General features: G+C 43.2%; 1 protein-coding gene across 8 annotated transcripts in view; it reads left to right on the top strand.

The window, feature by feature from the left end:
- RBFOX2 (RNA binding fox-1 homolog 2) overlaps nt 1-25576 on the top strand; it is a 176068-nt gene that overhangs the window by 56997 nt on the left and 93495 nt on the right. Inside the window, exon 1 of one of the 8 annotated variants that reach the window (XM_080392919.1) lies at nt 10461-21278. The exons of the other annotated variants lie outside the window; for them this stretch is intronic. Within the exon in view, the coding sequence (XP_080249045.1) occupies nt 21165-21278 (114 nt within the window). The 5' untranslated portion in view covers nt 10461-21164. Of the gene's footprint in view, nt 1-10460; nt 21279-25576 lie in introns of those variants that run through there. 8 annotated transcript variants of the gene reach the window in all.

Raw genomic sequence — 25576 nt, 5'->3', positions numbered from 1 at the left:
AAGCATTTCGTTATCACAGACTGCAACAGCTGACTTATATCCAAATATAGAACAGAAATTCGTATCGAATGCGTTGGCTCTTCAGTACTGGTGATGTTTCTGCCTTTTCCCTGTAGTAGCAGGTCAGCGCAATTGCTGGGTTTGCTATTCTTGAGAAGCTTTGAGAAACTCGTTATCTTTGAGTTCTGGTTGTGGATTTTGCCTCCTGTCATTAGGATTCTCCTGCAAATTTTATTTTTTCCTTTCCTGATTTAATTTCTTTTTTTTTTTTCCTTTCTTTGTTTTCCTTTTTTCCACATGCTAGAATATACAAGTGTTCAGGTGCGGGGATGTGAGAAGGAAGCCCAATAAGCAATCTGTCTGTCCAAGAAAATTATGTCAGTGTACCTCTGGTCCCACTCAAGTGCTGAGTATGTACATAGATACACTGGTTTGGTCTCTATTCTCCTTCCATATATCCAAATGCAATTGTCACAATCATTTTTACCTAAGCTACTGTTAATTTCTGTTTTTACGATTGCTCTTTTCTGTCAAGATGGAATCTAATACGGAATTGCTCATTTTCAATGTAACACTTCTTGAACTAAGAAATTGTTTTCTGTAATTTAGAAATTTCGAGGGTGTTCTTTGGCATTAGCTCCCCATCACCTCCTGCAAGTGTTTGAAATTCCTGGTGATCAGATGGGTTTTTCCCTCTGTTATGAAGAGGTGCTTTGCTAGCCACTCATCCTGCATGTTATCTAATGCGATTTCAGTAGTGTGTAGTAGACACACCAGCTCGTACCCTGTCTTGAGCTTTATCTGCTAGAATGTTAATCCATGAGCATTTGAAATCATATGCTCTGAGACACAATCAGCTAGAAACAGAGAGTGTCAGTCTGAAACTGTGCTGTACCTATTCCCTGTTTGCCTGCTCAGATCTTTCCTAAATAGGCTAGAACTTTTTGTAAATCATTTTTTTAAGCATTTACCTTATTTGAAACTTACATACCAGCAGTATTTTTGGGTTGAATTCATGCATTGAGCAGCCACAATTATTCTTACATGTAATTAAGGCTTTTCGATAACTGGTACAGAAGGAGGTAGATTTTTTTTTTCCTGTTCTACCAGTGCCTCTTATTTTGCCAGATACCTTGATATAATATTAAATAGGTGGGTAGTTGCTCCCTATTATCTTACCGCTTTTGTTACTTGCTAAGACCTTCCTTACCTCTCTACCAAGTATTAGTATCTTTGCAGACTCCTTTCTTCCCCTTTCACTTTGATTTACACAACAGCCTCCTATCAGAGAAGAGGTACCAGTGTTTCACTAGGCTACAGCTCTCTGAACATTTTTCTCTTAGTTCAGTATATGTAAGTTTCAAAATCTTTTCTTTTTCTGCTTTTAATCCTTTTTGAGACAGGAAAGGTCCCTAAGAGATCATGGGTATTTCCACACATAGCAGCCTTCCAAGTTCCCTGACATACATCCTGTGAAGCACCATTCTCAGGATTAAGACAAAGCATTTGCAGAGGATCATAGCTACCTTTTTCAGAAGCTTGTCTTAGTCATGTCTGTCTTTGTTTTTCTGGAAATAGAATCATTAACATACTGTTGTCCTCTTGCTACTTACAGAATATTTTGTGTTTTCTTAGGGTAGATTTTCCAGAAAAATAATGTCTTTTATTGCTATCTTTTACATACCAGTTAATGTAGTTGAAAATCTATATCATCTGAATAAAAGCTTAAAGAAGGCCTAGTAGCTCATCTAGTTATTTTTTTCCTTCCACATAATTATATTGGACAAGTAAATCTTTTTCTTGCTTATAATCTGAGGCTGACATGGTTACCCCATTGCCACCAGTACTGTCTGTAACTGTGGATAGTCCTGGGCATGCACTTCATATTTTTACTGTTGGTTTGAACCTCTGGGCCGCAGCAGCTCTGTTAAATCGGAGTGGTGGTGCCTCTAGGGTCATCCCACAGCATTTCCTGACCAGTCGGGTACTCCTCTCGCTGCTTTGAGAATATTGAGCATTGAGAAGCCTGCTCTTACAGTTCATCAGAAAGTGCTCCAGGTTGAGGGTATTTTGTCACCAGAAATCTGCTGCTTGTAGTAATCTTCTAATACACCTTCCATTGTAGAAATGGTGGCCTAGTAGCAACAGTGGCAAATGATTTCGGGTCAGTATTTGGATGGTTTGGGAAGGGTTCACAGGTCTTGTATCACTTCGTAGGTTGAATGCAACCTGTTCAACTGTGGTGTTGCTGGGATGATCTGTAATGAGTCTCAGTTGTTGAAATTAAGGAACAGCCGCCTTCTGAAAGTGTTTTCTTTTCTCTCCCATGGAAGAGTGGCCTAAAGAATGAGAGAGCCTGGGGAAGAAGGGGGAGAATTCTCCTCCCCCACCCACCTTTTTTTTTTTTTTTTTTTTTTTCCTAATATGTATTATGGAGCTTGTTGGTCACTCTTCAGCTTGGTTTTAAGCGCTCATCTTCAAGTCTTTTATGGAAATAAATATAAAGTAGGACTAATTCAGGCTTGTCCACCTGGTCCACGTGACTTCTCACTTTCTCCTCCGCACACAAGGATTCTCAGCTTTTATTAAAATGATAGTAAGATAAATTTTTTGGATTGGGATTCTGTATCAGAAGAAAAGAAAACCTTGAAAAAGCCATCAAGGTTATTTGGTGAAGTGTCTGCTTGAGTCTGTGGGCTGCTGAACTAGTAGCTACTGCTGGTGTGACCCCACTGCTGAAATGTTAACTTAAGTGTCTACCCATGATGCAGATGTCAGCATTGCTGCTGTTTCACTTCTCTTGGAGCGTTGGAGAACAGGTTTATGGATCACACACTTAGCTCTTTGGAGGCTCTGGTGCATAGGCTTTGGTGCAGTAAGTGATTTTTAGGAACAGTGCTTTTTACCCTCTTGGCCTGACCCGTTGTGCTGAAAGGTGAGAGCAGATGGGAGGCCTGAGAGATGCTGTAGTTGAACGAACGCTGTGACGTCCAAGCTTCCTGAACTGGGGCTCCTGCTCCTTCCCCTGAGCAGCAGCGCTTGGGTTTTCCTGGCTGGAAAGCTAAGCAGCACCCTGCCTGTCTCTAACAAGTGTATCCCTGTGGCTGCTATATCCTGGTCCTGATAAGAAGCCTTTTCTCCAGGTTCTTCTGCAGGACTGCAATGAGTCATGTATTTCCTTAGAGCCTGTCGGCATCCCATGTGTTTGTGCCTGTACCTGGGACAAGCCTGGCCCGGGGTGCGTTTGCTGCAGGCAAGGGGAGCCTGGGGAGCGCGGAGGGTGCCTGGGGTGTCTGTGCTCGCTGCAACGGGAGGCCCATCCATTGTCACCCCACACAGATGGGGCTTGACTTGTGGGTGGAGTGTGGCAGCCCGCATGGCTGCTTGCTTTGCGCTGAGCCCGCTGGACTGTGTTTAAGTAATCTGTAAGTAAAAGGAGTAGGGGTGATATGTAAAAGAATACCATGTATATATCTTTAGCTAAGATAAAAATATTTCTTCAAAACTCATTTCCAAGGAGACCAGTGCTTCAATGAAAACATGCAATTTTTTTTCTTCTTTTTTCTCCTTGTTCAAGAGGAGGCCAATTTTAACCTAGCATTTGGAGCCTAGTGGGGGAAGTTGAGTCTTCATTCTGAGGTAGGAAGGGAAGGGGGTGAGAAACCCGTTTTCCTAGTTTGGAAGAGCGGTTTAACTGATTAATGTGATGAGAGGTGACACTTGTCCTGTGGCATTGGGCATGGGGGATGGGATGAGGGAAGGGCTTGCTGCATCTTGTCGAGGTAGCTGGGGCGAGTGTCTTTTGCTTAATGTGCCTTTGCTGGGGCTGCCGCCCCACCAGTGGAGCTTTGTGAACCTGAAATTGGAGCAGGCTGGGAGTGCAAGGCTGCGGGGACACTTGCCCCCGTAAGACTTGGGGGGGAAGCTGCCACCAGGTGAGTGGGAACCCGATACACTTGGATGAACTGGAGCCAGCTGCTACGTTCCCTTTTAGCAATATGCAAGTCTGTAAAATACTCCTGTAGAGCCACCTGTGAAAGCAGATTAACCCCTTCATTTTGTGAGTTGCTTCTCTACCCCAGCTCATGTCAAAAGCGGTTGTTTCTCCTGTGGGAGCTCCAGGGTGGCTGGCACACCACAGATTTTCTCCTTAGCTTCAGGATCCCCATAGTCGTGCTCAGTCAGTGGTTAATGATTAAATAACAGCTACTGAATTGTGACCAAAATTTGGGTGTTGACTAATGGAATGGATGAAGATGTGCAGAACCTGCTTATGGCACTGTGCACAGCTCTTGCATCTGCGGACGATTCCTGGAGAAGCAGTTAGTGGGTGGGGGGCATAGGTCCTCACCCTCAGTGACATTGGAGGACAACGCTCTGCCCTCATTCATGTCTAAAGATCCCTTTTTAAAGTAAGCATGCTCCGGCGCTGGGAGCCAGGCTGCATTTATTACTGACCCCACCCATCCCTGCCTCTTGCAAGAATCTTGTGAGGCCGAGATTGTGTTTTTAGAAGCAGAATGACAGAGAGAAATTCCCTGGAGGCGAATGCAGAGTGTGTGCTGTGCACGCCAGTACAGACACACGGGGCTGGGAACTCCCAGGGAGAGATTAAGTGCGAGAGAGGAGCGCAGAGCAGCCAGAGCTGGAGGAGGGGGGTGGAGGAGGCGAGACGATTTCTAAGCCTCAAACTGAGGCGTCTGTTTTTTTTTTTTCTTTAAAAAAAAACCCCAAAACCAACTCCCCCCCAAAAAACTCTCAAACAACCTCCATCTCGACAGTGTTACTGAAGTGCCTTTTGTGTTGCCGGATCATCTCACTGCTGGGTTTGAAGGACCCAGGCTAACATGATGTACCTCTGGGTGAGTAGAGAAGCGTGTGTGAGGGCTTGCACACTTTGCACATATAAGGAATGGAAAGCTGAAGGACTCAGCACTAATGTGAGTGGCCTTCATTGCTGGGCTTAGCTCTCTGCAGCCTCTACGCACAGTGGGCTGTAGTTTTCCCTTGTAAAAATTAATATTTGGAGCGAGTACTATTAACTGGGTATCGAGCAGGCTTTTCCTGTGGTCGTAAGTTCCTTTGGCGAGAATGGTTTTGGGCAGGTGCCTCAGAGACAAAGTTTTTGGTATAATGCAGCTTGCTGTCTGCCATCTGAGAGACCTGTATATATATATATATATATATATTTTTTTTTTTTAATGCATAAACTGTTCCCATGTGCGTTTGCTTTATGGGATTTTGGTGTTGCTGAGAGACATCCCAGGTCGTGGAGGTGTATTGCTGAAAGGGATTTGTAGCTACTGAAGGTTAAGAGAGGAACAGGGAGGGAATAGATAGTTTTGCAATTTGGGGCTTTGGGGGTGTGTGGGGGAGAAACTGTTTTGACAAAAGTTGGATGTGAGGTTGTTTTTCCAGAAGTGGCATGGTTACTTGGGTTTCTGGTGGAGTATGGAAAATAATGTCAGGAAAAACATGTGTTAAGTGTTACATAGATCCAGCAAGCAAAGTAAAAGCATATATAAAAGCTTATATATTTCCAGGCTTTGAGCAAGGACTGGAATTTCCTCTGGAGCAGTCAGCTCTTAGGCTGCTCAGTCATATTCTATATGTAGTTTTGCCTGCTCGTGGGCACCCTTGAGATCAGCAGTTGCTCTGGGGTTCCTTACCTGGATAATACAAGGTGAAGAGTAATGAGTTTCCAAGTTTTTGTTTGTTGGAGTGTTGTGGGGGGGTTTTTTGTTGTTTTTTTTTTTTTTTTTTTTTTTTTAAAGTCTGTTCATAACTCTGAAAGTGGGGGCTCTCACTGCTGCTGCTTTTAGAGTCCGGCTCCCCATCACTCAGGAACAAATACTGGTTTATTTTAGCAACAAAGCGAGCCTTGGAACCCAGGCAGAAGGATTTGACTTCCCTCCTTTGCACATACACACGCTATCTTTGTTGCAGGGTAACCTGATTCTGCACTGGGGTATGCACACTTGCTTGGTTTCGTCCAACAGGCCCTGCTGGCAGGCACGTACATCTACCTTCTCCGCTCTTCCCCCGCCGCAGCCTGCCATGTCAGACCCCGACCCAGGGTGCTGGTTTTTAGTGAGAAAGGTTGGGCAGGCTCCACGGCTCAGCTACGATTTGTGCTTGGTTTGTGGGTGGGGTAAGAGGAGAAGTACCTCAGCCGTGCTGCTGCTGATTTTAGATAAGCAGTAAACAATGGAGATGTTTCTTACCTGGCTGAAACGTGGAGGATGCCGGTGAGTGTGGGAGCTGAGGAGAGTTGAGAGTTGCCCTGCTGTTTTGCCTCCTCCCGCTGGCAAGGAGTGTGTGAGCACTCCAGTATAAACTGGAGGTATTAGCCTGCATGAAGATGAGCTTCAGCCCAAGAGGTGAAGCACTGTCCTGGATTCTTAAGAGAAGAGGGTTGAGTTTTGCAACGCTTGCCGATGGACAAAGACTGGTACCCCTCCATGGGTTGCTGTTTTTCCTTGCACCTTAAACTTTGGGCAGCACTGTTTCTGTGCTTGCATCGCATTTAAACTTTAGAGGAGTGGGGAAAATAAGTGCGAAATGCCTGAATTGCTGAAGGGGTTTTAAGGGCATCATCTGGGCATCATGCCATGATAATTAAAAAAAATTAGTGAATTTGTACTATCTGGATATGATCTTTACCCTCTTGGTACAGGTTACCCTGTTCTTCAGGAAATCTTCCCCTCCTCAGTCCTTTCAGGAACCTTTTCCTCCATGCTCATTTTGTTTCTGCTTTAAACCCTTTTTGTCCTGGTGGGCTACATAACCTTTAGCAGTGAGAACAAGGAGCCCTGAGTGGCAGATCTGGTTTGGTGTGGGGTTTGCTGTGACGATTTCTTGCTTCCTTGCTCACAGGTTCTCCCCCATTTCCTCCTTGTTCCCTGTGCTGTCTTTTTTTCTGTTCCGTGCCTCTTGCCCTTGGATCGTCAGGACTTCAGCAGATGCATGGAGATTTGTACTGAGTCATTCCTTAATTCAGTGCATGAAGCTACACTAATGCAACGTTAAATTTGAGGTTTTAAATATGCAAGTCCTGAAATCCCGAATTATGGATCCCACAGCAACCATAATGTTTCTCCCCCCCCCCTCAGGGGTGCACGCTACAGAATTGCCTTATTTGAAGAGATTGTTTAATATTGAATGTTGTCACATTTCACAAATAATAAAATAAAGAGAACTTGTCTTCCTCGGCAGCTGTAGTATGGCATGGATACTGAACCCAAAAGTACAGGCTATCTTCAACATCACAGTCCCTAATTATGACTCTGAAATGAAGTGGTGGTGTAGCCTTGGTTCAGGCTGACATTCCTGCTTGCTGAACTGTATTCCCTCAGGTGAAACTCATTGCAGGATACTCTTAAATGAGGGCCTTGTAGACTGCAGGGGATTGTGGGCTGTGGAGAGCTAGAGAGTGGGAAACTTAAAATATCTTTCATCGTGACCTAATGCTTGGCATTGTGAGGGAAGTGAAGGCGGCAGACTAGCTGTACCATTAAATATCAAGAGAGACTATTTATCTTAACATTTTTATTGTGTAGGATGCAGTTGTATAAAGTCTTTCTGAAGCAGAGACAGTATGATAGTCTTTCTGATGTTCAAATTAACTCGAGTGCATGCATCCGATCATCAGTATTGAAACTCAGGGTGGGTACTTTGCCTTAAAAATAGGAGGTGCATATAGGAGTTCTCTTTTTTTGCAGACGAGTATTTTGTTCATAGGGCAGCATGTAAATCTACCATCTAAATCTACCTCTTTTCCCACTCCTACCCATTTGCCCGCAGCTGTCTGGACTCCTGAATTGCCCCAGGGCTCCTAGTCATCAGTTCTCTGGATGGAACATGGGGTAATTTGGGCTACGAAGTCTAGAGGGTCTTGGGTCTTTGAAGGCTAGAGGGTCTTGGGTCTTTGCTCGGAGGGAGGGCTGTACTGACAACACTGGGGCAGGTGGAACAGCCAGGAGCAGAGTGGTTTGAGTGTGGGAAAAGTGTTCAACCCTTTTCTGGAAGAGAAAGCCCTATTTTTTCATTTATGAGCAGATGAATCTTTGTGTACTGTGAGTCATAAGATATAATCTAGAGCCATTTCATTCCAAGTATTTTCTAAAGAGCATGATGTGTTCTGAGAGTTGCATGTATGAATGTTGCCTTGTTGGAGGTCTGTTGTTACAAGAAAGGTTGAAAGGAAGGGGCAGCAGCCCTAGCAAGCAATTTATCAACCATCCTTCTCCTGTGCTCAAAGGCAGCTGAAACTATCAAAGGCAGGAGGGACCAAGGTAGGGGAAGTCCATGCTGTTGCTAGGCTTCTGGTAGGAAAGCACTGGATTCATCGCTGTGATCTCAGATTATAGTGGGTATAGATAATTTCCTCATTTCTCGCAGCCATGTACAGAGTACATGCTGAGTGTTTGTGAGAGGGCTGGCTGCCTATTGCAACTAGAAATGATTGCTTTCTCTAGAGCCCTGTGAAAGTGAAGATCTTACCTAGACCTACTAATTACCTACCATACAAGCAAGAATAGTGCTAGTAAGCTTGCCAAGCTAGTTTTGAAATATTTTTTTGTTGGTTTTCTTCCTGACCTGCCTTTTACTTGCTTTTTTGACACTTAAAAGCCTCTCTGCATTCACTGGAAGAATTTTTCCCTCTAGGCTCCGAGCTCATCAGCTTTGCCACCAAGGGGCTGGAAACCCAACTCTGCTGCCAAACTTGGGTCTTTGCAACATGCTTTTCCTCATGCGATGTTTTTCTGTTATTTGTTTGGGTTTTTTTTCATGAGAGGTAGCTACTGCCATGGAAAGTATGGTCATTATAGCGTGGTTTTCAAAGCATGCATTTGATAGCAGCAAAGCAAGTGGCTATCCAGGGAAAACTGCCTCCCTGCTCTGTTCTAGTGCCAAGCCTGTGGCAGCTATTGCCTGGGAAGTCTGGCTGTGCCTGTGGATCTTTGGCTGGAACCTGTTTGGTAGGAATGGCAAATAAACACATCAGCCATCAAGCTTTGACTGGATGGAGAGCACACAGTTGATGTGTGCAAGAGGCGCACACATGGTGTGGTCAATGCTTAAAGAGGTTGAGATGTGATAGTCTCTGGGAGACTGTGGCTGTGAGGGTACAGGAAGGTTTTCCTGAATGCACATGAAAGGTCATGTCTGGGTGAATCGCTGTGAATATGGTAAAAGGCACTTTGTGTTAATACAAACGCCAATTTTGGATTCTTGCTGTGGAGCCGGTAAGCCCTGGAAAATCACAAAATGGAGCTCATGCAAAAATACCCAAGCTAGTAGCCCGTAAATTGATTCCCCAGCCTGCAAGTGCCCGCGGTGCCGTACTGTGGCATGCATATGTAGCAGCCTGAATCCAGAAGTAATGTAGTTGTGTTTGTCCAGCACTACAACTGAGATAATGAGTTCTGCTGCTTGATAAGGTTTATTAGTTTAGGTGCAGCACCTCGTGAGCATGGTTATATTGCTTCCACACCCGCACGCACTGCTCTGTGCACAGCTGGTTTGGGGATGTCTGCATTGCGTACCCTTGGGGGTTAGTGTGACAAAGCAACTTGCATCTGTTTGCATCTAGGGTTTTATACAGGCTTTGGAGATTTTGGAAATAGAAAGAAGAGTTTATGAAAGAGACTACATTAAGTGACCACATGTATTGTTAGAGGACTAGAATTGATAATCCAGGTGATCTTTTCCAGTTCTCTGTTCTGCAAGCCTATAATCCTGGAAGATGCCAAGGTCACTACTGAGACAAGAAAGCCCAGTGCAGTTCAAGAAGAGAAAGCATTTCAAATTAAGGCACTGTCTTCAGAGAAGGGAGATTCGGGATCAGGATGCATGTGATTAATGTAAAACCAAGTAAAATCAGTGCCTAATACATTGCCATTATGTTGAGGAATTTTCTTCCCTGATGAGTCTAAACAGAAGAATTAGAGGGGTGTGAGCTGGCTGAGTCAGTGTGAATTTCTCCAGTGGCTCTTCTGGCTGACTGCTGTATTCCCACCTGTCGAAACAGTGATGAGCACAGGGGACTCTGTTTGCTATAAGCCTGTCCAAGTCTTGGGAGACTGGTATGAGGTTCTGTTTAAGTTAGTTTTTCACAAAACAGCCTGTTTATCTTGGAAGGAAGAGAATAAACTGTAAGGGAGTAAGAAGAGAATAAACCTCAGCCTTCCTGGTTTCCAGCTGAAAGCTTGGGGAAGAGTGCAGATAATAGTGATTCGAAACTGAATGCCTGTTTCCTGCACCTACCGTGGTGCATGGTGCTTGTTTGCAGATCTTAATTCCAGCAGTGCCAGTACTTTTAGCCTTGTCCTAACCCCTGAGTTTATGGTCATGGTATAGGAAAGGTCTTTGAGTGGATCTCAATTTGGATAGCTGCTTTGCCACAGCTCTAAGCAGTCACTTAGGGTATCAACTGTGTATGTGTGCATGCCTAACTGGAAGAGATCCCTTCATCCTTTAGCAAGGGCTACTGGGTAAAGCAGGAGTTTGAGTCAGGTTATGGGGTCAGACAAAATGTTTTCTTCAGGGAGTTGCCAGTTTGGAGGAGGATCTCCTGTCTGTATCTACAATACCGTGGCTTTGGATGTTACTCCATATCAAGGACTATATGATGCATCCTGCGGCCGTGCGTTGGAGAGGCAGGCTGTGCTGATGGACCAGCGCAGACAGTTCCATGCTGGAAGTGAAAACAGGCTTGCAGAAAATTAAGAAATCAATTGAGGATGTTCTTTATGCCCTCCGGTGCTAAATTTTTTTGCTGAAAGTGTTAAAGATTCCTCAAAGCTGTGAAGAAGCTTAAACAAGTAATTAAGTTTCCTTCGTCTGTCCCTTAAATTTAGGTTTCATTGTTCTCAGAGTCCTGTGTCTCATGACTAATACACTGCCTGCACAATGCTCTGGCTGATTTTTTACCAGATGGTTCTTGGGTCTGTAGTCGAATCCAGGGCAAAGGCAGTTAGTTTTTCTCCTGCCTCACATTAAACATGCTGTCCCACACACAATGCTCTAATTGAATCTTGGACATTAACACAACAGTGAAGTGAAAATATTTTGACCAGATGACAATTTTTTTTTAGATATTCTTAGGGATTATTATTCATCGTGCTTTAAGGAGCTGGCATAGAACACTGGAACGCTCCTCTGTACTTTGTTTTTTATAACTTATAAATCATCTAGCATTGAAAAAAGTTTATTTGCAGAAAAATGCTGAAATTCAAATATGTATGCTTAGCTAGAAAATAGAAAATGAGCAGTGTGATCTGCCTGTTGCTATTTTTTAACATTTTCCATTGTAACCGCCTCTTTTTTTCATCCCACCCTCAATCACTACGGTGATGTCTACTTGCATCCATAATGTACCTTTTGGATGGAGAACCCTTGTGAGTAAAGTTGAAGCGTCTCTCAGGAAGGTGGTAAAGCCTATTTGGCAGCATAAGTGGGGTATGTAGCTCCATCAGGACCATCTCAGTAAACTGCAAAGCAGTTGGATCCAAAGGCCTGTTGGATCCAGCAGTAGTTTCAGCTGTTTCCCCCCCACTCCAATTTATTACACTGAGATTTTGGCTGCTGCTTGAGTGAGGAGGAGCACTGAATGCTAACTACTTCTTTTTGGTCCAGCCAGCTGAAAAGGGGAAGCACATTCAGCATAGGTGAGGCTATTGATTGTGGCATCTTTTGAAAAATGGGTAGTATCTGCATTTTAAAATTTTAGTATTAGGGAAATTTTTTTTCTGCAGCAAAAACTTTGCTGGAGTGTATATAGCGTATGTCTAACTGCAGTTTTTAAACATCTTCAGAACTCAAGAAGTGCTGTAGAAATATGAGATGCTTTAACGCTTTTTCCTTGCATGGGGAGTGTTGCTCTCCAATGCAGCTGTTTAGCTGTTGCAAACAGGTGTCCAATAAACACCCCTTCATCTTCAGCTGAGCAGGGTGGTCATGGATACCCTCTCATTTAAACATGCATGTTTTTCTCTCCTACAAGAATAAAAACATTTAAAAATAGTTTACATATCTAGAAAGAACAGAGTGCCTTGTCCTGTTTCCCTCTTCCCCACCCTCAACTCAAATTACCGGCAAGCTTTGGAAAATTTGGGGCAGGGGAATAGAGGTGCAGCTGGTCTGCATGTGTTGCACCAGCTGTAATGCAAATGATACGTGCTGAAAGAGGCTTTTCTCACTTTTGTAATTCTTGGATATTATTGTGCAACGGGGACATGCGACAATTTGTCTTAAATGTGTTTGATGATATATTCCATAGAGTATACTGCGTCCTTTGTTCCCTGCCAGCAAGAGACAATATCAAAATCCAATTGCCCATCGGCAGCATGTCTGAATGCAGCTGGGGCTGTCCTGGCTTTCCTGTCCATCAATCCTGGTGTGATCCCATCACACTTGATACCAGTTAATTTAACCTGGACTTTGGTAAATCCTCAGCTTTCTTGGCTGTTTGCAGTTTGTTGTAAACAACATTTTTTTTTTTTTTGCCCCTTTTTTCTGAAAGCAGCAGTACCTATTGCTCTTCTACTGTGAGAGGGCTGAAGGGAGAAGTGCGTGACCAACCTGCACACCGATTGTCTGTAGGTATCAGTCAACTTCTCTGCTGCTTATCTGAAGTGGTAAAAGCATGGGTGCTGGGGGTTTGGTTGTGTAAAAACAAAAGCTGATGTTGGTGTAATCTCATTACGTTGCGTTGATCTCTCAACCACTGGACTCTTAGTAGGATTCCAGCTTTAATCCTGTAAGGATCAATCTGGCCCATTGCTTTTCTGTCCTGATCCTAAATCCCCCTTTAATCTTGTTAATTATACCAGGCTGGTTTTGGTTTCATTTTTTTTTCCCTGGTGGACCAGCAAAACTGCATTAAATCTTCATGTTGCTGCCCCTGAGCTGGTGTTTTTAACCTTTGCTTATCCTGTTGATGAGCAAGTTGCTCCAGAAGGCTGGTTTCACCATTACGGTGGTGCCACATCAGCCTGGTGTTCTGGTGTCTGCCACTTTGTCAGGATTTTCCTTTTTTTCTCCCCCACCCTCTCGTTTGATATTATGCTGTTTGAAGGGGGTGGGGAATCGTGGAACATGGGAGCCACTTTCAAATTGCTTTCTTACTGTAAAGAAAGAGAATTTTTCAAACAATCCCATTGACTCTGGCATTGAGGGCTTTGGAGGAGAAGACAATGTCAAGGACTATGGATCACTTCTATAGTGATGAGGCAAATGCGCTGAAAAGGTGGTGGTGGCGGGGGCCCGGTGTCTTGGCACAAGGCTTGGGTAAGTCCCATGGTCCACAGATAGATTCTGAAGGTTAGAGGGAAATCCAGTTGCTTAAATCAGCCATTTTATGTTTACGGGTGTTTCATGGCTTAAAGAGAGGAATAATGTGCATTCAGACTTGAGGCTCTTTATCTTCACATTGCACTGTCTGCAGGCCTCCAAACCCAGCTCTGCCTTTTCTGTGTAATGCACATGGCCAATTTCTCACTGTGACAATCTGCTCCTGGCACTTGTAATAATAGAACCTAGCTGTGCTTAATGTATTCATCTCTGGTATTTCCTATACTGTAAAGAAGAAAACCAACCCAAAATTGCACCTACATTTGCTGTAACTCGATCAAGAGCTGACAGATCACTTCTGGAACATGTCTGTGCTGGTATCCTGACTGCTCTGCCAAATTTTATGCCTTTATCTTGCAGTGCTGCTCCTTCCTGTTCCCTGTCCATGCTGCTCTGCCTCACCCAGCAGGGCTTCTGCTTTTCCAGTCTTTCAGCCATATCCCGACTTCCTACTGTCTTGCCAGAGCACCACGGGTCTGATTTGCCTCCTTGCCAGAATGCAGGCTGTAGGGATGGGTTTGCCATAGAAGTAGCCAAGCTGATTCCCTTTTAAACCAGACAGAGGGGAAAACTGTTTTGGATCATGCAGGATCAGCTCTATAGATGTGTTTATTCTAATTAAGCCCTCGTGTGTAGTTTTTGGAAGATACTTAGAGCCATGACAAGAGGTAGCAATGGCTTTTAAGCAAACTCGGGCATTTTCCCAGCAGTTCTAGGGTTAAGGAAATTGCAGAGGGGTGACACGGTGACTGTGTTCCCTATTTTTGTGTGTTGCCAGTAGCGAGAAGGGGGGGAACTTTGATTTCTAATCCGCTTTGGAGAAGGCTCCGTATCAGGGCTGCACAGAAACATCCAGTCAAGCAGTTCCTTTATCATAAAGGGGATTTTAATTAAAACTGTTCTCGCATCATGAGCGGAATGAGCATCGGTGCCAGCCAGCCCTGTACTGGGCATTTATCTCCTTCAAACCACATTACCAGTAATTGCTGCATTAAATCAAAGTCGAGAGAGATTACAGGTCTGAATCGGGCAGGCGGCCGTAGCCAGCACGGGGAGCTCCGTGCTGCCGAGCCGCTGATATGGGAACCCCCTCCGCCCCCCAGCTGGGGGTGAAGAGTCGGAGGGCTGCTGCATCCCAAGGAGCCCTTCTCGTTATGGGGCAGGAGTTTTTGTCATAACCTAGGAGGAGTGGCAGGCTGTATGCTTGGAGTGTTTTAAGCTGCTGGTGTTTTTCTATTAACTTCCTTTTAAAACAAACAAACCCAGTAACATAACAAACCCTGTGGCATTGCCATCCCACCCCTGTCTCCTGATCGGATCCACCACAGATGTCCTCTTTTGTTCATCTTCTACTGCTTATTCCAGCCCTGAAACTCCAGAATAAATTGCCTCTTCTCTTGGTATGCCCCTTTCTCTCTGTCCTCCTTGCCACAGCTCCGCTGTGGAGCTGCTAACTTGGTCCCTCTTTGCCCCAACGTGGGAGAACTTCTCCCTTTCTTCACCTCTCCCCCCGCTGAGGCATTGTATCTTCTTCCACCTGTGGTTCCTTTGCCAGCTATGGCTCATTAGTTCGTTTAATTATTTCTAAAGGTTTTTAAGCATTCTGTTGTCTCTAGCTCTAGAGCAGCTGTTTCCCTTCTTCTTGTCCCTGTGCTGTGTCCCTGGTGGCTCCAAAAAACATCTGATCATCCTAGCATTACTCTTGCTTCCACTCTCTAGACCTCTGGTGGGGGAAGGCTGAGGAATGACTGGGCCCAGGTGAAGTTTTAGGCACGTGGACTGGCCAGGGTAGTTAGATCTATGTGGGCAATCAGTGATCTATCAAAATATGACAGCTGAATTTCTAGGGGCTGTTACTAGATCTGTCCCATAATTGTAAAGAAGGCAAGCCAGGAACAGAATGTGCAGAAAGGATGGGGATTTTGTTGTGTGGCTGTCGATTTCTTTGTTTTCTTCCTGATGGCATATTTTCCTGTTCTAGTGCAGGCAATTTGGGGCAGTTGGGTGGTGGTGACATTTTTTCTTCATTTTGCCCAGAGATGCCTTTGGCAATCTGCCACTCTGAAGTTTCCTTCCTGGAGGGTCTGCATATCTACCTCATTCCTGTGTTGCAGGAAAGGGTCTCATTCCCGGGACCATACTAAAGACCCAGTAACGTACTTGAAAGAGGATGCTGAAGGTTGACCTGCCCACTAAAGCAGCTCAGTCACAGACTGTTGAGCTGTATTAGATTTTAAGGGTTCACACAAGTTTCTCAGAAGCTGTCTGATTCAGAGCAGTTGCAGGAGGTGTGCCTGCTGTGCCCCTTCAGAGCTTGAAGTTGCAGCTTTTGCTTCATTACAATGAGATGCAGCTTAAGCACTGCCCTACTTTAACTCTGGCCTACGCACAAATCTCTAGCCTGAGATAAGTGGTTCTTTTAAATTCATGCTAAGAGACCCACAAAGCCATAGAGGCTGAAGTTCGAGTGCTGCTGATATCCAAGCCAATAATGCAGAGAGGTTGCAGTTAAACTTTGCATTGGTAGTCCTGTTGTTACGAAGTGAGCGTAGCCCTGCTGCAGAGTAACTGGAGACATGTGTGGAGAAAGTGAGCTAAGTCTTCGGTGAAGATTTCTTGACAGTGATAGAAAACAGAGATAAGGTTTTTCCTGGAAGCCAGGAAACCATCTTCATGGCTTCCTGGTTTTGGGACAGGATGCAGATAGTGGGAAATTAAGGCGAATGAACACGTGTGATTGATTTTGTAGAGGTCACAGAAAACTGCTGAAAAGAGCCGGTATCTTGATCGTGTAGATGGTGCAACCATAAAAGCCCTTGGTGGTGGTGGTTCAGGGATTTCAGGTGCTGTGGCTTGTTTTAGAACTTGCTGGGAGCTGAAGCTCACCTACAGGAATGGGTTTTGGACTGAGCCATGTCAGGCTTGATCCTGTCCTCTTGGCTGCTGGGGAGAAGCGTGGGTTGCAGTTAGCTTATGTGCCCATAGCAGACCTCTGTGCCTATGTCTTGGGACTCTGTGACAATGAAAAGATCTCCAGAATTTTGATCGCTCCTGCTTTTTCAGAAATAGATAGGCTTCAAAACAAACTAACCAAAGAAAATCTAGGGGTTTTCTGCCTTTTACTGTGTTTGTCTTAGTCTGAGGCAGAAAGTGATGTGAAGGCTACTTCTTGCCTAAGAGCTGGCATAACCTCAGCATACCTTTTCTGTTCTCCACCACAGCCTTCTAGTTCTCCACTAAAATCACTGGAGGAGGGACACAGCAATAACTAGCACCTCTGCCCCAACAAGAGTAGTCCCTGGGGTCACCCCCTACATTGAAGAATGACTTGCTGCTGTCACCATTCATTTAGCCTGAAAGAGGAAAGTCAGACACGCTAAACTGTGTTGTTCTTGCCAAACCTCAGCTCTACGTGCTATTTCTGGATCCTTTCTGTGCACTCAGCAAATGCACTGAACTCTTAACTGCAGCACTTCTGGTATTTTGCTCTTGAATCTCTTTGGAGCTGCCTGAGTTTTGGATTAACTTTTTTTAATGGGAACGGGGGAAAAGAAGGATTCATTATCTGAAATTTAGCAGAAGGGTGAGATTTTTAACTGAGGCTTGCAGAAATCAATGAACAGAAGTCATTCTCCTGTCATTACATTGTCTTTGCAGATTTATACTGAAGGTGTCACACTGTGTATACTGCCACACTGGAACTGTTTCCAGCGATGTCCTGAAATGTATTTGGTGAGCTGCTCTTGTGGCAGCTAAAGGTCCTGCCTGCGTGATGTTCTCAAATTCCTCAGTTCCTGCCAGTAATGCAGTCTCAGACCCAGCTATCTCACGTACACTGTGCGGCCTGTTTATTTCTCTTTTACTTCCATTCGATTAAGAGTTTATTTTAATGTTTTTGACATGTTTTGTCGCTTGCTTGCATGGTTACAGTGTGTGGGCAGCTGCTCTGCTGTCCTGGTTGAACCAAGTTGGCAGGGAAAGTCTTTGCTCCTGTGTCAGAAGAACAAAATACCGCTTGAGAAAACCTTTTCCCTAAATCCTGCTTTTGTTTGTGTAGCTGGGAAGCCCTACTGCTCTTAAGATAGTGATACATTTAAGTCGATACTAGCGTAATTTATTGTGCGGACACTCTTCAACTTGGAACTAGTACCTTTTTCTATTTTAAGTTTGTCACATGGAAGCAATTTGATAAGCTGGCAGGCGAAGTGGGGAGGAAAATCCATACCAAAACCATCTCCGTTAGGGAGCAAGCATTCAGTTAGATGAGTAAGACATGGCCACATATTGAAATGCTCTGCAATAGTTGATCATGTGTTCCCCTCGCCCCAGGCAAAGGCGAGGTAAAACTTGTTAGCTCAAAGTCTTGGTGAAAGTGGTTTATCCTGTGAGCGTTTGTTGGGATAGGCTGGGAATATGTGTGGCGTCACCAGTGGCCCTGTGGCTGCCATGCAGCAGCTCGCTGGTGGGGCTGAGATAACGGTGTAACTATACTTACACTATGGGGGAAGTCACCAGTGCGGTCCAGCCCTAGTTTGTGATTGATTCAATTAAAAATACTTGGTGAGAGTATCTCTGATGCTACCATCTGGTGACTTTTAATAATATTTATTCTTAGGAAGATAGTTCTTTAATTAAGGAATTAACCTTAATTTTTGTAGGCTTATTATAGATCTGTAGAAATGCTCAGGCTTAAGCTGCTGTATTTCATAGAAGTGTCAAGTCTTTCTTTTTTGGATCTCCCTGTTGTCCCCTTAAGGATCAGCTAATTGAACTGCTGTTGCTTGTTAAGTGGAAAACCAAGTGGGAGTATGAGAGACAAAATGGGCAAAGCTTTCCTCTGACTGAGGTTCTGGAACTAGCTGATAAATCTAGCGGCCTCTGTAGCAAAGGAAAACTGCCTCCACTCTATTCTTTTTGTTTCCCCTTTCTCCACCGCCCCCAAAGGAATATAGAAAGGCAGCGTGGCTGTCATGTAATGTCTAAACTACCAAGAGAAAAATTCTCCTCTTTGATGTTGAAATTCTGCATCTGGACATGGACACCTTTTTGTGTTTCGTGTAACAGGCAAAAAGCATTTTGATGGACATGCAGCATTACCAAGATCAGTGCATATACAAGTGGTCCCAAAAGAAAGCTGTGCTACGATCACCTTCATGGCCAAATGGCTTAGCCCAGAAGTATGCTTGTTTTCTTCCTGAAGGAATGCCAAGCACTTAAGAGTTCTGCTTGAAAGGAGGCCCAGGCCCAACACATGCATATTTTTATTTTCTGGAAAATCTGTGTATACTTTCTTTTCCCCCTTTATACTGTGGCTATGGTAATAAGTAAGATGATGGTGCCTGATCTGGTTTTAGAAGCCCTTTTTGGACCTGTTGCATGTTATATTTAGGTGTGCTAGAGTTTTCTCAAGAAAGTATAATTAAAACCTGTTTTGTAATGCATGTTAAAACAATGGGTTGGGGTAGAAATGAGAGTTGAAGTAGTGTCTTCTATATGCTGCTGGTATATCCAGACTGCTGCCAGCTTTATTTTGCAACTTGATCACTGATATATTTTTGTGAGTTATTGTTCTGTTAAAGCTACCTTCCTGGGAACCAGCTCATTAGCTAGTGTAGTGTATAAAGCCTCGGTTCTGGGAGCACAGTCTTTTTTTGATAGCAGATTTTTCAAACTTCAGATGAAGTGTTCATCGTTGCCTTATGTTTTTCCTTTATAATAATTTCATAGACAGACTTGGGCAATCTGAGTTTTGCCTGAATTGACTCTGGGCCCTTGCCCGGCAGCTGAAGTTGTGTGGGCAGGATCTATACTACCAACTTCAGGAAGACTCTGCCTACACAGGTCTGACTTCACATTCAGGAATAGTTACTCTTTCACCAAGAGTCTTTGTCTCTCTTAACAGCCATGACTGCTGTAGAGCAGGTACTCAGCTTGGTTTCTGGTTGAAGAAGATCCAAGCTTGTGATTTCACAAGTTCTGTTTTGGTCTGTAGGTTTCTGGAGTTTGCTAATGATGCCATTCTCCTGGGTAGCTGTAAGAAAACTCAAGAAAACAAAAAAAAGCCAGTTGTCCAGCAAACAAAGATCTTGCAATATGCTGCTTTAGCAGACTGATGTGGTATCCTTGCTCTGCCTGTGTTTCTATGTCCTTCCCTAAAGCAGAGTTTGAGGCTTTGAGAAGAAGTGGTATTAAACAAATAATTATTTTTAATTCTGATCTGTCCTTTTATGCTGTGTGTTTGTAATTCTGTTTTAAAATTGTACTAGTTTTCTAGTCTAGACAAGCCATTAATATTTAATACCTACGTTTAGATGATGTGAACAGCTAAGGGTGGTAACAGGATGCAGGTATCTCACGTCCATAGTAGAGTGTGCACAGTGCCTAGATGTTAAGCCACTTTAGATCAGTTTGAGGACTACAGAGCTTGGTTGGGAATGTTTGGAGTGGTAAAGGAAGATGCAAACAAACTCCATCACTAGTAAACAAACGGACTTGTCAATAGAGAATGTGTCACAGGAGACTGAAAAGGGAGATCTCCAGCACTCTGAGGGGAGAAGGCATGGCTATGAGCTATTTTAGAACTTCCATTTTATGAAATATTGTTGCTGGTATTTTTCTCTCTTAAATTTTCTTGAAATTATGAATTTTATAATGACTGAGTTCCATTGTCTGCCTGAAGTATATCCTTGGCAGAAGCAGGGAGTGTGATGGGGCTGTCTTCTCTGCTACATGTAACCTGGTATTTGCTGCTCACTCTAGCTTTGGACTTCCTAGGCCTTTTGCCAGAAGGATTTTAGTTTCCTTGGATTCAAAGTGTATTTTTGGTAATTTCATTGTGCTAATGTGTTTTAGGAACATTAATCCTAATGAACACAAGGAATCAGTAGCACTAACTAATCAGACCGGGTTCAGGCAAGCAGTGGCTCCTATGGCTTTACCAACACATTCAAATTCTTTCTTGTGATGCCCTTATTACACTAATCCAACATGCTCTCGTTTGCTTCTGCTGCTACTCCACGTCCTCCAGAACTGCTGGTTCTGTTTCTACTTAATGCATCTCATACCTGATCTTCAGCATTTGCACGCTTAGCATGTTTCACTTGCAAATAATGCACTGGCTTGGTGCTGAGTATTTGCTCTCCTGTATAGCTGATTGGCCACCAGATCTTCTTGCTCTTGAGATCAGGACACCTATATAAAACTACCAGGTTTCTGAAATGGGAGGAAAAACAATTTATGCAGTCACCTATTTGTCATCATCTTTGCTTCTGCTCACCATTTCAGAATATTGAGCTTTCCTGGACATGCTCTGCCTACACTTCCATCCTTTCCACTTGAATCTCTAATGATTTCAGGGTCAAAATAACAACTAGAACATATTTAATTTTTCTAGTCATTGGTTATACTAAAACTGGGAAGAAAAAAAATCGTACAGCTTTTTGAAAAACATTACATCTATTCAAACCAAACAAGCGTTAAACCCCAGAGAATGTAGCCCTATGGAGGAATGATGACTTCCCAGTATAAATTCTCACCTTGTGTGAGCGAAACCCACCTTTGTGCTGAGGACATGGGACTTGCTTTGGTGCAAGATGAGACTCTTGCAGCTCTAAAGATGTAATCTTGGTACCATGTGCTGTTTGTCTAACACCGGTACGAGCTGGCTGAACCGCTTGATCTATTTAGCTGCTATGGAAATCAGTACATACCCAGCCAGAAAATGCATCCTTGCTTGCTGGCATGTTTCCTACATTTACATCAGTCTTTAAAAAGCAGAGACATATTGTAAGCTGCTCATCAGATCCCTGATGACCCAGTTTAGCAGATGTAGTGATTGGCTAATTGTTAAAGATGCCATTTTTGGTGGTGAGAGGAAGAGCATCAGCCAGGCTTCTAGCAATGAAGAGTTAGAATCAGCAGAGGTAAGAGCTCTTTAGTGGGAGTAACTAGATAAGGCTTGGATTAATTTGTCTGGAAAACAGAGAATTATACTAAAGATTTTATAAATTTAGTTTATGAAATGAAACTGTTGGTGTAATTTCCTTAGTAAAGATCAATGTGGCATAATGACTGTGCAGCATGAAAATATCTTAGACTCCACGCTGTATTGCTGTGTCCCCACAGTGCCACAGTTTTTAACAATTAAAAAAAAAGAGTATATGGAAAATGTATGGAACTGCCATGGCTGCACTTCAAGAATAGGGAAGCTATGGCTAGATTTTGTTCTTATAGCTGTAGTTATAATTGTGACTTAGCATGCTCATTATAAGGAGTCTAAAGAAAGCAGGCAAAGCAAAGCCCAGGGCTGTGGTCTTGCATTTTCCAAAAATGCTCTTTAGTCTGCAGACATCAAAGAGAGCAGTGCATGTGAAGCAAAATACTGGGTTTTGAGAACGTTCGGAAAACCTTGTGTAATCTCCATGCCTCACTTAGTACACAAAAAGAGGAAAATTAGGTAAGTGCTGCTACAGTAGCATGTAAAACAGTATCTCTAGGCAAAGCAAGGGGTAGGCAGGAGATGGAAAAAAATAAAATTAAATGTTTTTTAAAAAATAAAAATGATCAGTTTCTAGATGGGCGATACTCTTGGTTGAGGGAGCTGGGAGCTGTGTGATTGGTAAATGCACAAATGTATCAGGGTTTTTTTTTTCAGGCTCCTGGGATTAGAAATAACAAGTAGAGGAATCAGAGCTACTGGTGCAGAACATGAAACTGGATATTATAGGGATAATATCAATCTGCAAGAATGGTAATCATGGCTTTAACGTGCATTCAAGATTATGTGTGGTTCAGATAGGGTAGATGTAAAAAGTGATAGGCTGTATTGTATGCAGTGGACTGTAAAGGAGAAAGAAGAGTAAAACTGATAACGCAGGATGTGTTTCTGGTCAAAATTGCTGTGGGGAAGAATGGTGAAAGAGGTCCCAGAGGGAGTACTGTGAGTCTGCTGTAATCCCTCCTAGGACTGGATTAGGATACCAACTTGAGGCTCTGAAATGATATCATTCCCCATACCTCAGAAATAAATATTAGTATGAGAAACTTTAATTTCTCAGATATAGCTTGGAGATCAAATGCTGCTGATAATAGGGTGAAAAGATTTTGTCATGCAGCATCATCACCTGTTGTTGAGACAGTGAGTGAATTATTGGTGCTATGACTGTTACAGGAAAACAAGCTGTTTAGAAACCTCCGTGTCTCCATATTTGGATGGGGTGCTCATGATACAAGCTTTGATGCATGAAGCAAAATAGTTAGTGAAATCAGTGAACTGGATTGAAAACTTAGAGTTCCGAGTGTGGAATTGTGTGGTTTGGGGTTTTTTTGGTTGGTTGGGGTTTTGGTTTGGTTTTTTTTTTTTTTGTTCTGTTTTTTTGGTTTGTTGGTTGTGTTTTGTTTTGTGTGGGGTTTTTTTGTTTTTTTTTTTTTCTTTTATGTTAGAGGTACTTTGGAAACAAATTCTTGATGGTACAAGTAAAGTGGAAAAAATTTGTAAGAAGAAACCTCTACCTAACTTATAAAGACTATTAGTACAAACCCACAATTTACAAAATAATTTATCAGCAGAGATTGCTGTGCCTTTAAAGTCAGTAGGGATGAAATGACAACTGCCAAAAATTAGGCTGAGTTAAACCTTGCAGATGTTGCTAAGGAAATGGGTGACTGTTTCTCAATATACAATTAGAGAGAAGGGAAGATGTGAGGCTGCTTAGTGTTGGGGATAGGGTAGTTGATGAGGATACTGGTGTGATCACAGAATTGAACAAAATATTGTTGTCGTTGAAGGTAGAGTTGATCATGGGAGCAAGGGCAGGATGGGTAACTGACATGAACCTACCACAGAAGCAACCATGTTGGACGTTTCAAAGACCCTAGTGCACGCAGGCTGGGCTGAGGAGCAGGGTTGCCTGGGGATGGGTACCTGTTCCTGAAAGTGAAAGAACCATTTCATGGAGTTGCAGATCTGATACAATTTTTAATCTATCAAATCAGGATTGCTCTCATATGTTTGGAGAACAGGAAACTTAATAGCCCTATTGGTGTGGTGATGGGGGATGATCTGAGTAAATACAGACCTGTTGGCCCAACCTCATCTGTATGCTGACACAAAAATATTAATTAAAGGCTTGGACGCAAATGAGAAATGCGATAAAAGGCAACACACATACATCAAAAATAGGGTTGTGCCATATCAGCCTATTTGTTTTTAAGATAACTATTTTTTTTTAACTCAGTAACACACATTTTTCTTAACGGAATGATGTGTCTTACTGTAGATGGTTACTACAACATCTGATGTGGTGCTCCAGAGGGAAGTATTAATGAGACTAGAGAAGATGCAGTTTAGTGCTGGAATTGTGAAACTGATTAGGAGCCAACAATGTTGTTCTGGGTAATGTCAAAAAAAAAAAAAGATGCTCATAGACTGGATCAGGTGCAAGAAGGGGCTTCTAGAAACTGGGGAATAGCAAGCCTGTCGTGTGACAAAAGACTGGAACAACTGCTTGTGTAGATGGGTAGAGAGGAGGGGATACATGAGGAAGGTTACTTGTAAGGGAAAGAGGAAAATAAGTTTGATACAGAGGGCAGTACTGGCACAAGAGCAAAGAACAAGCAGAAGTTGCTCAGGAATAATGTTAAGCTGGTGACAAACACAGATTCCAGCTGCTGGGGGATGCTGTTATAGAGCAGCCTTTTGGCTGGGGTAGTATAGCTGCAAAACCCAGTTCTAAGCTGTAGCATGATAAATTTTATGAAGAAGTTGGATGATGATGTATGGTAGCAGTTGATCTGATTTTGAGTGTTAGGTCTTTTCCAGTCGTAATATTTCTGTAATTTTAAAATTATGCATGCATGTAAGCATTTGCAGGAACAAGGCTATGTTTTTGTAACAGTTACCTAACCTGTGTTACTGGAAATACATGTGCATAGCAGGTTATGTGGTAATGGGCCTTTATCTCAAAAGAAAATTATGGAGTGCAGCGCCATCTTATTTGATGAATATTTGTTGCAAGTCAGTGCGCAGTAGAAAACCAGCCATTATGGCCAGCCTTGCATAAAATTAAGTAGCTTATTACTGGTCAATAAAGCCCTGCTGTATTCATCTTGGCACATAGAAGTTTAAAACTAGTCTTTGTCGTTTAATTTCCTGTGGGACACAGGAGGTGCAATGCTTTGTTACCAAAGCATCACCCAAGTACCTTAATGCTGATTAAGGCAGAGTACTTAAATCTGCATCAGAAACTTTAAAGCATGGCAGTTCTATCTGGATCTGTAGTTAAAACAACGGAGGAGCTTAGGTGATGCTCCCTGCTGCCCCTCCTTGTTTTGTTTTGCCCATTTGATGGTTATTTATAGATAGTAAGATATCTGTACTAGGATTTGGAAACATTTTATTCCCCTGAGGCCTGGTTGGAAATGACAAGAATTGGATTGTGAAATAAATGTAAGGATTTTAACTTAGGGATTTGATTTTAAAACTTGGGGCAGTAATATGGAGTAGCAAAAGCCAGGCTGTGGAAAAGACTTTGTTTTTTTGTAAATTAATTCCTTTTCATAAAAAGATATTACTGGAGATAGTAAATTGCCTGAGTGCATAGTAACAAACTATGTAAAAGAATGAAGGGCAGGTACGTATTGAATGTGTAGTTACAGAAAGGAGAAGGCGAAGAAGAAGGAAAAAAAAAAAAGTATTTGTCATTCAGAGGAAACCAGATGGTATCTGTGCCCCAAAGCAGGGCTGTTGGGGGGAGTGCTGGAAGGTGGCCAAACAGCCGTCTGAAGGTGAGGAGGAGAAGGCATAATGTGAGCTCCAGAAAGCTAGTTTGGGTCTGGGGCAAAATAAACTAGCCTAAGGCAGAATGAGATAGAAGTTCACTGTGGGAGCCTCATCCGTTTTCCCTGGTGAAGAGATCTAGAAGCATAGCTGCTTTCCCATTTATGGGCAATTAATTTCTCTCTCAGTGCAAAACTTCACACAGAAACAATGGCTATAGAAACTTTTTTTTTTTCCTTAGATGTAGAAAATGTCATGCTTTATACTCCTCAAATTGGCCATGCTCCTTTTGTAAGGAAGAAGCGGCCCCATGGCCGGCCCTAGGAAAGATGATGAGAGTGGGCTGCAGCTGCTGTAGCCACTCACCCAGCTCGTAGCTGTCCTTTTCTGAGTGTCTCAGAAGGAAAGGGCAGTGGGAGCAGAGGACAAGCCAAGAGCCTGTCC

This window comes from Falco punctatus (assembly GCF_963210335.1).
Source record: "Falco punctatus genome assembly, chromosome: 6".
NCBI classification, from domain to species: domain Eukaryota; kingdom Metazoa; phylum Chordata; class Aves; order Falconiformes; family Falconidae; genus Falco; species Falco punctatus.
Note: the sequence above shows the minus strand (reverse complement) of the source record. Positions and strands in the feature narration are given on the sequence as shown.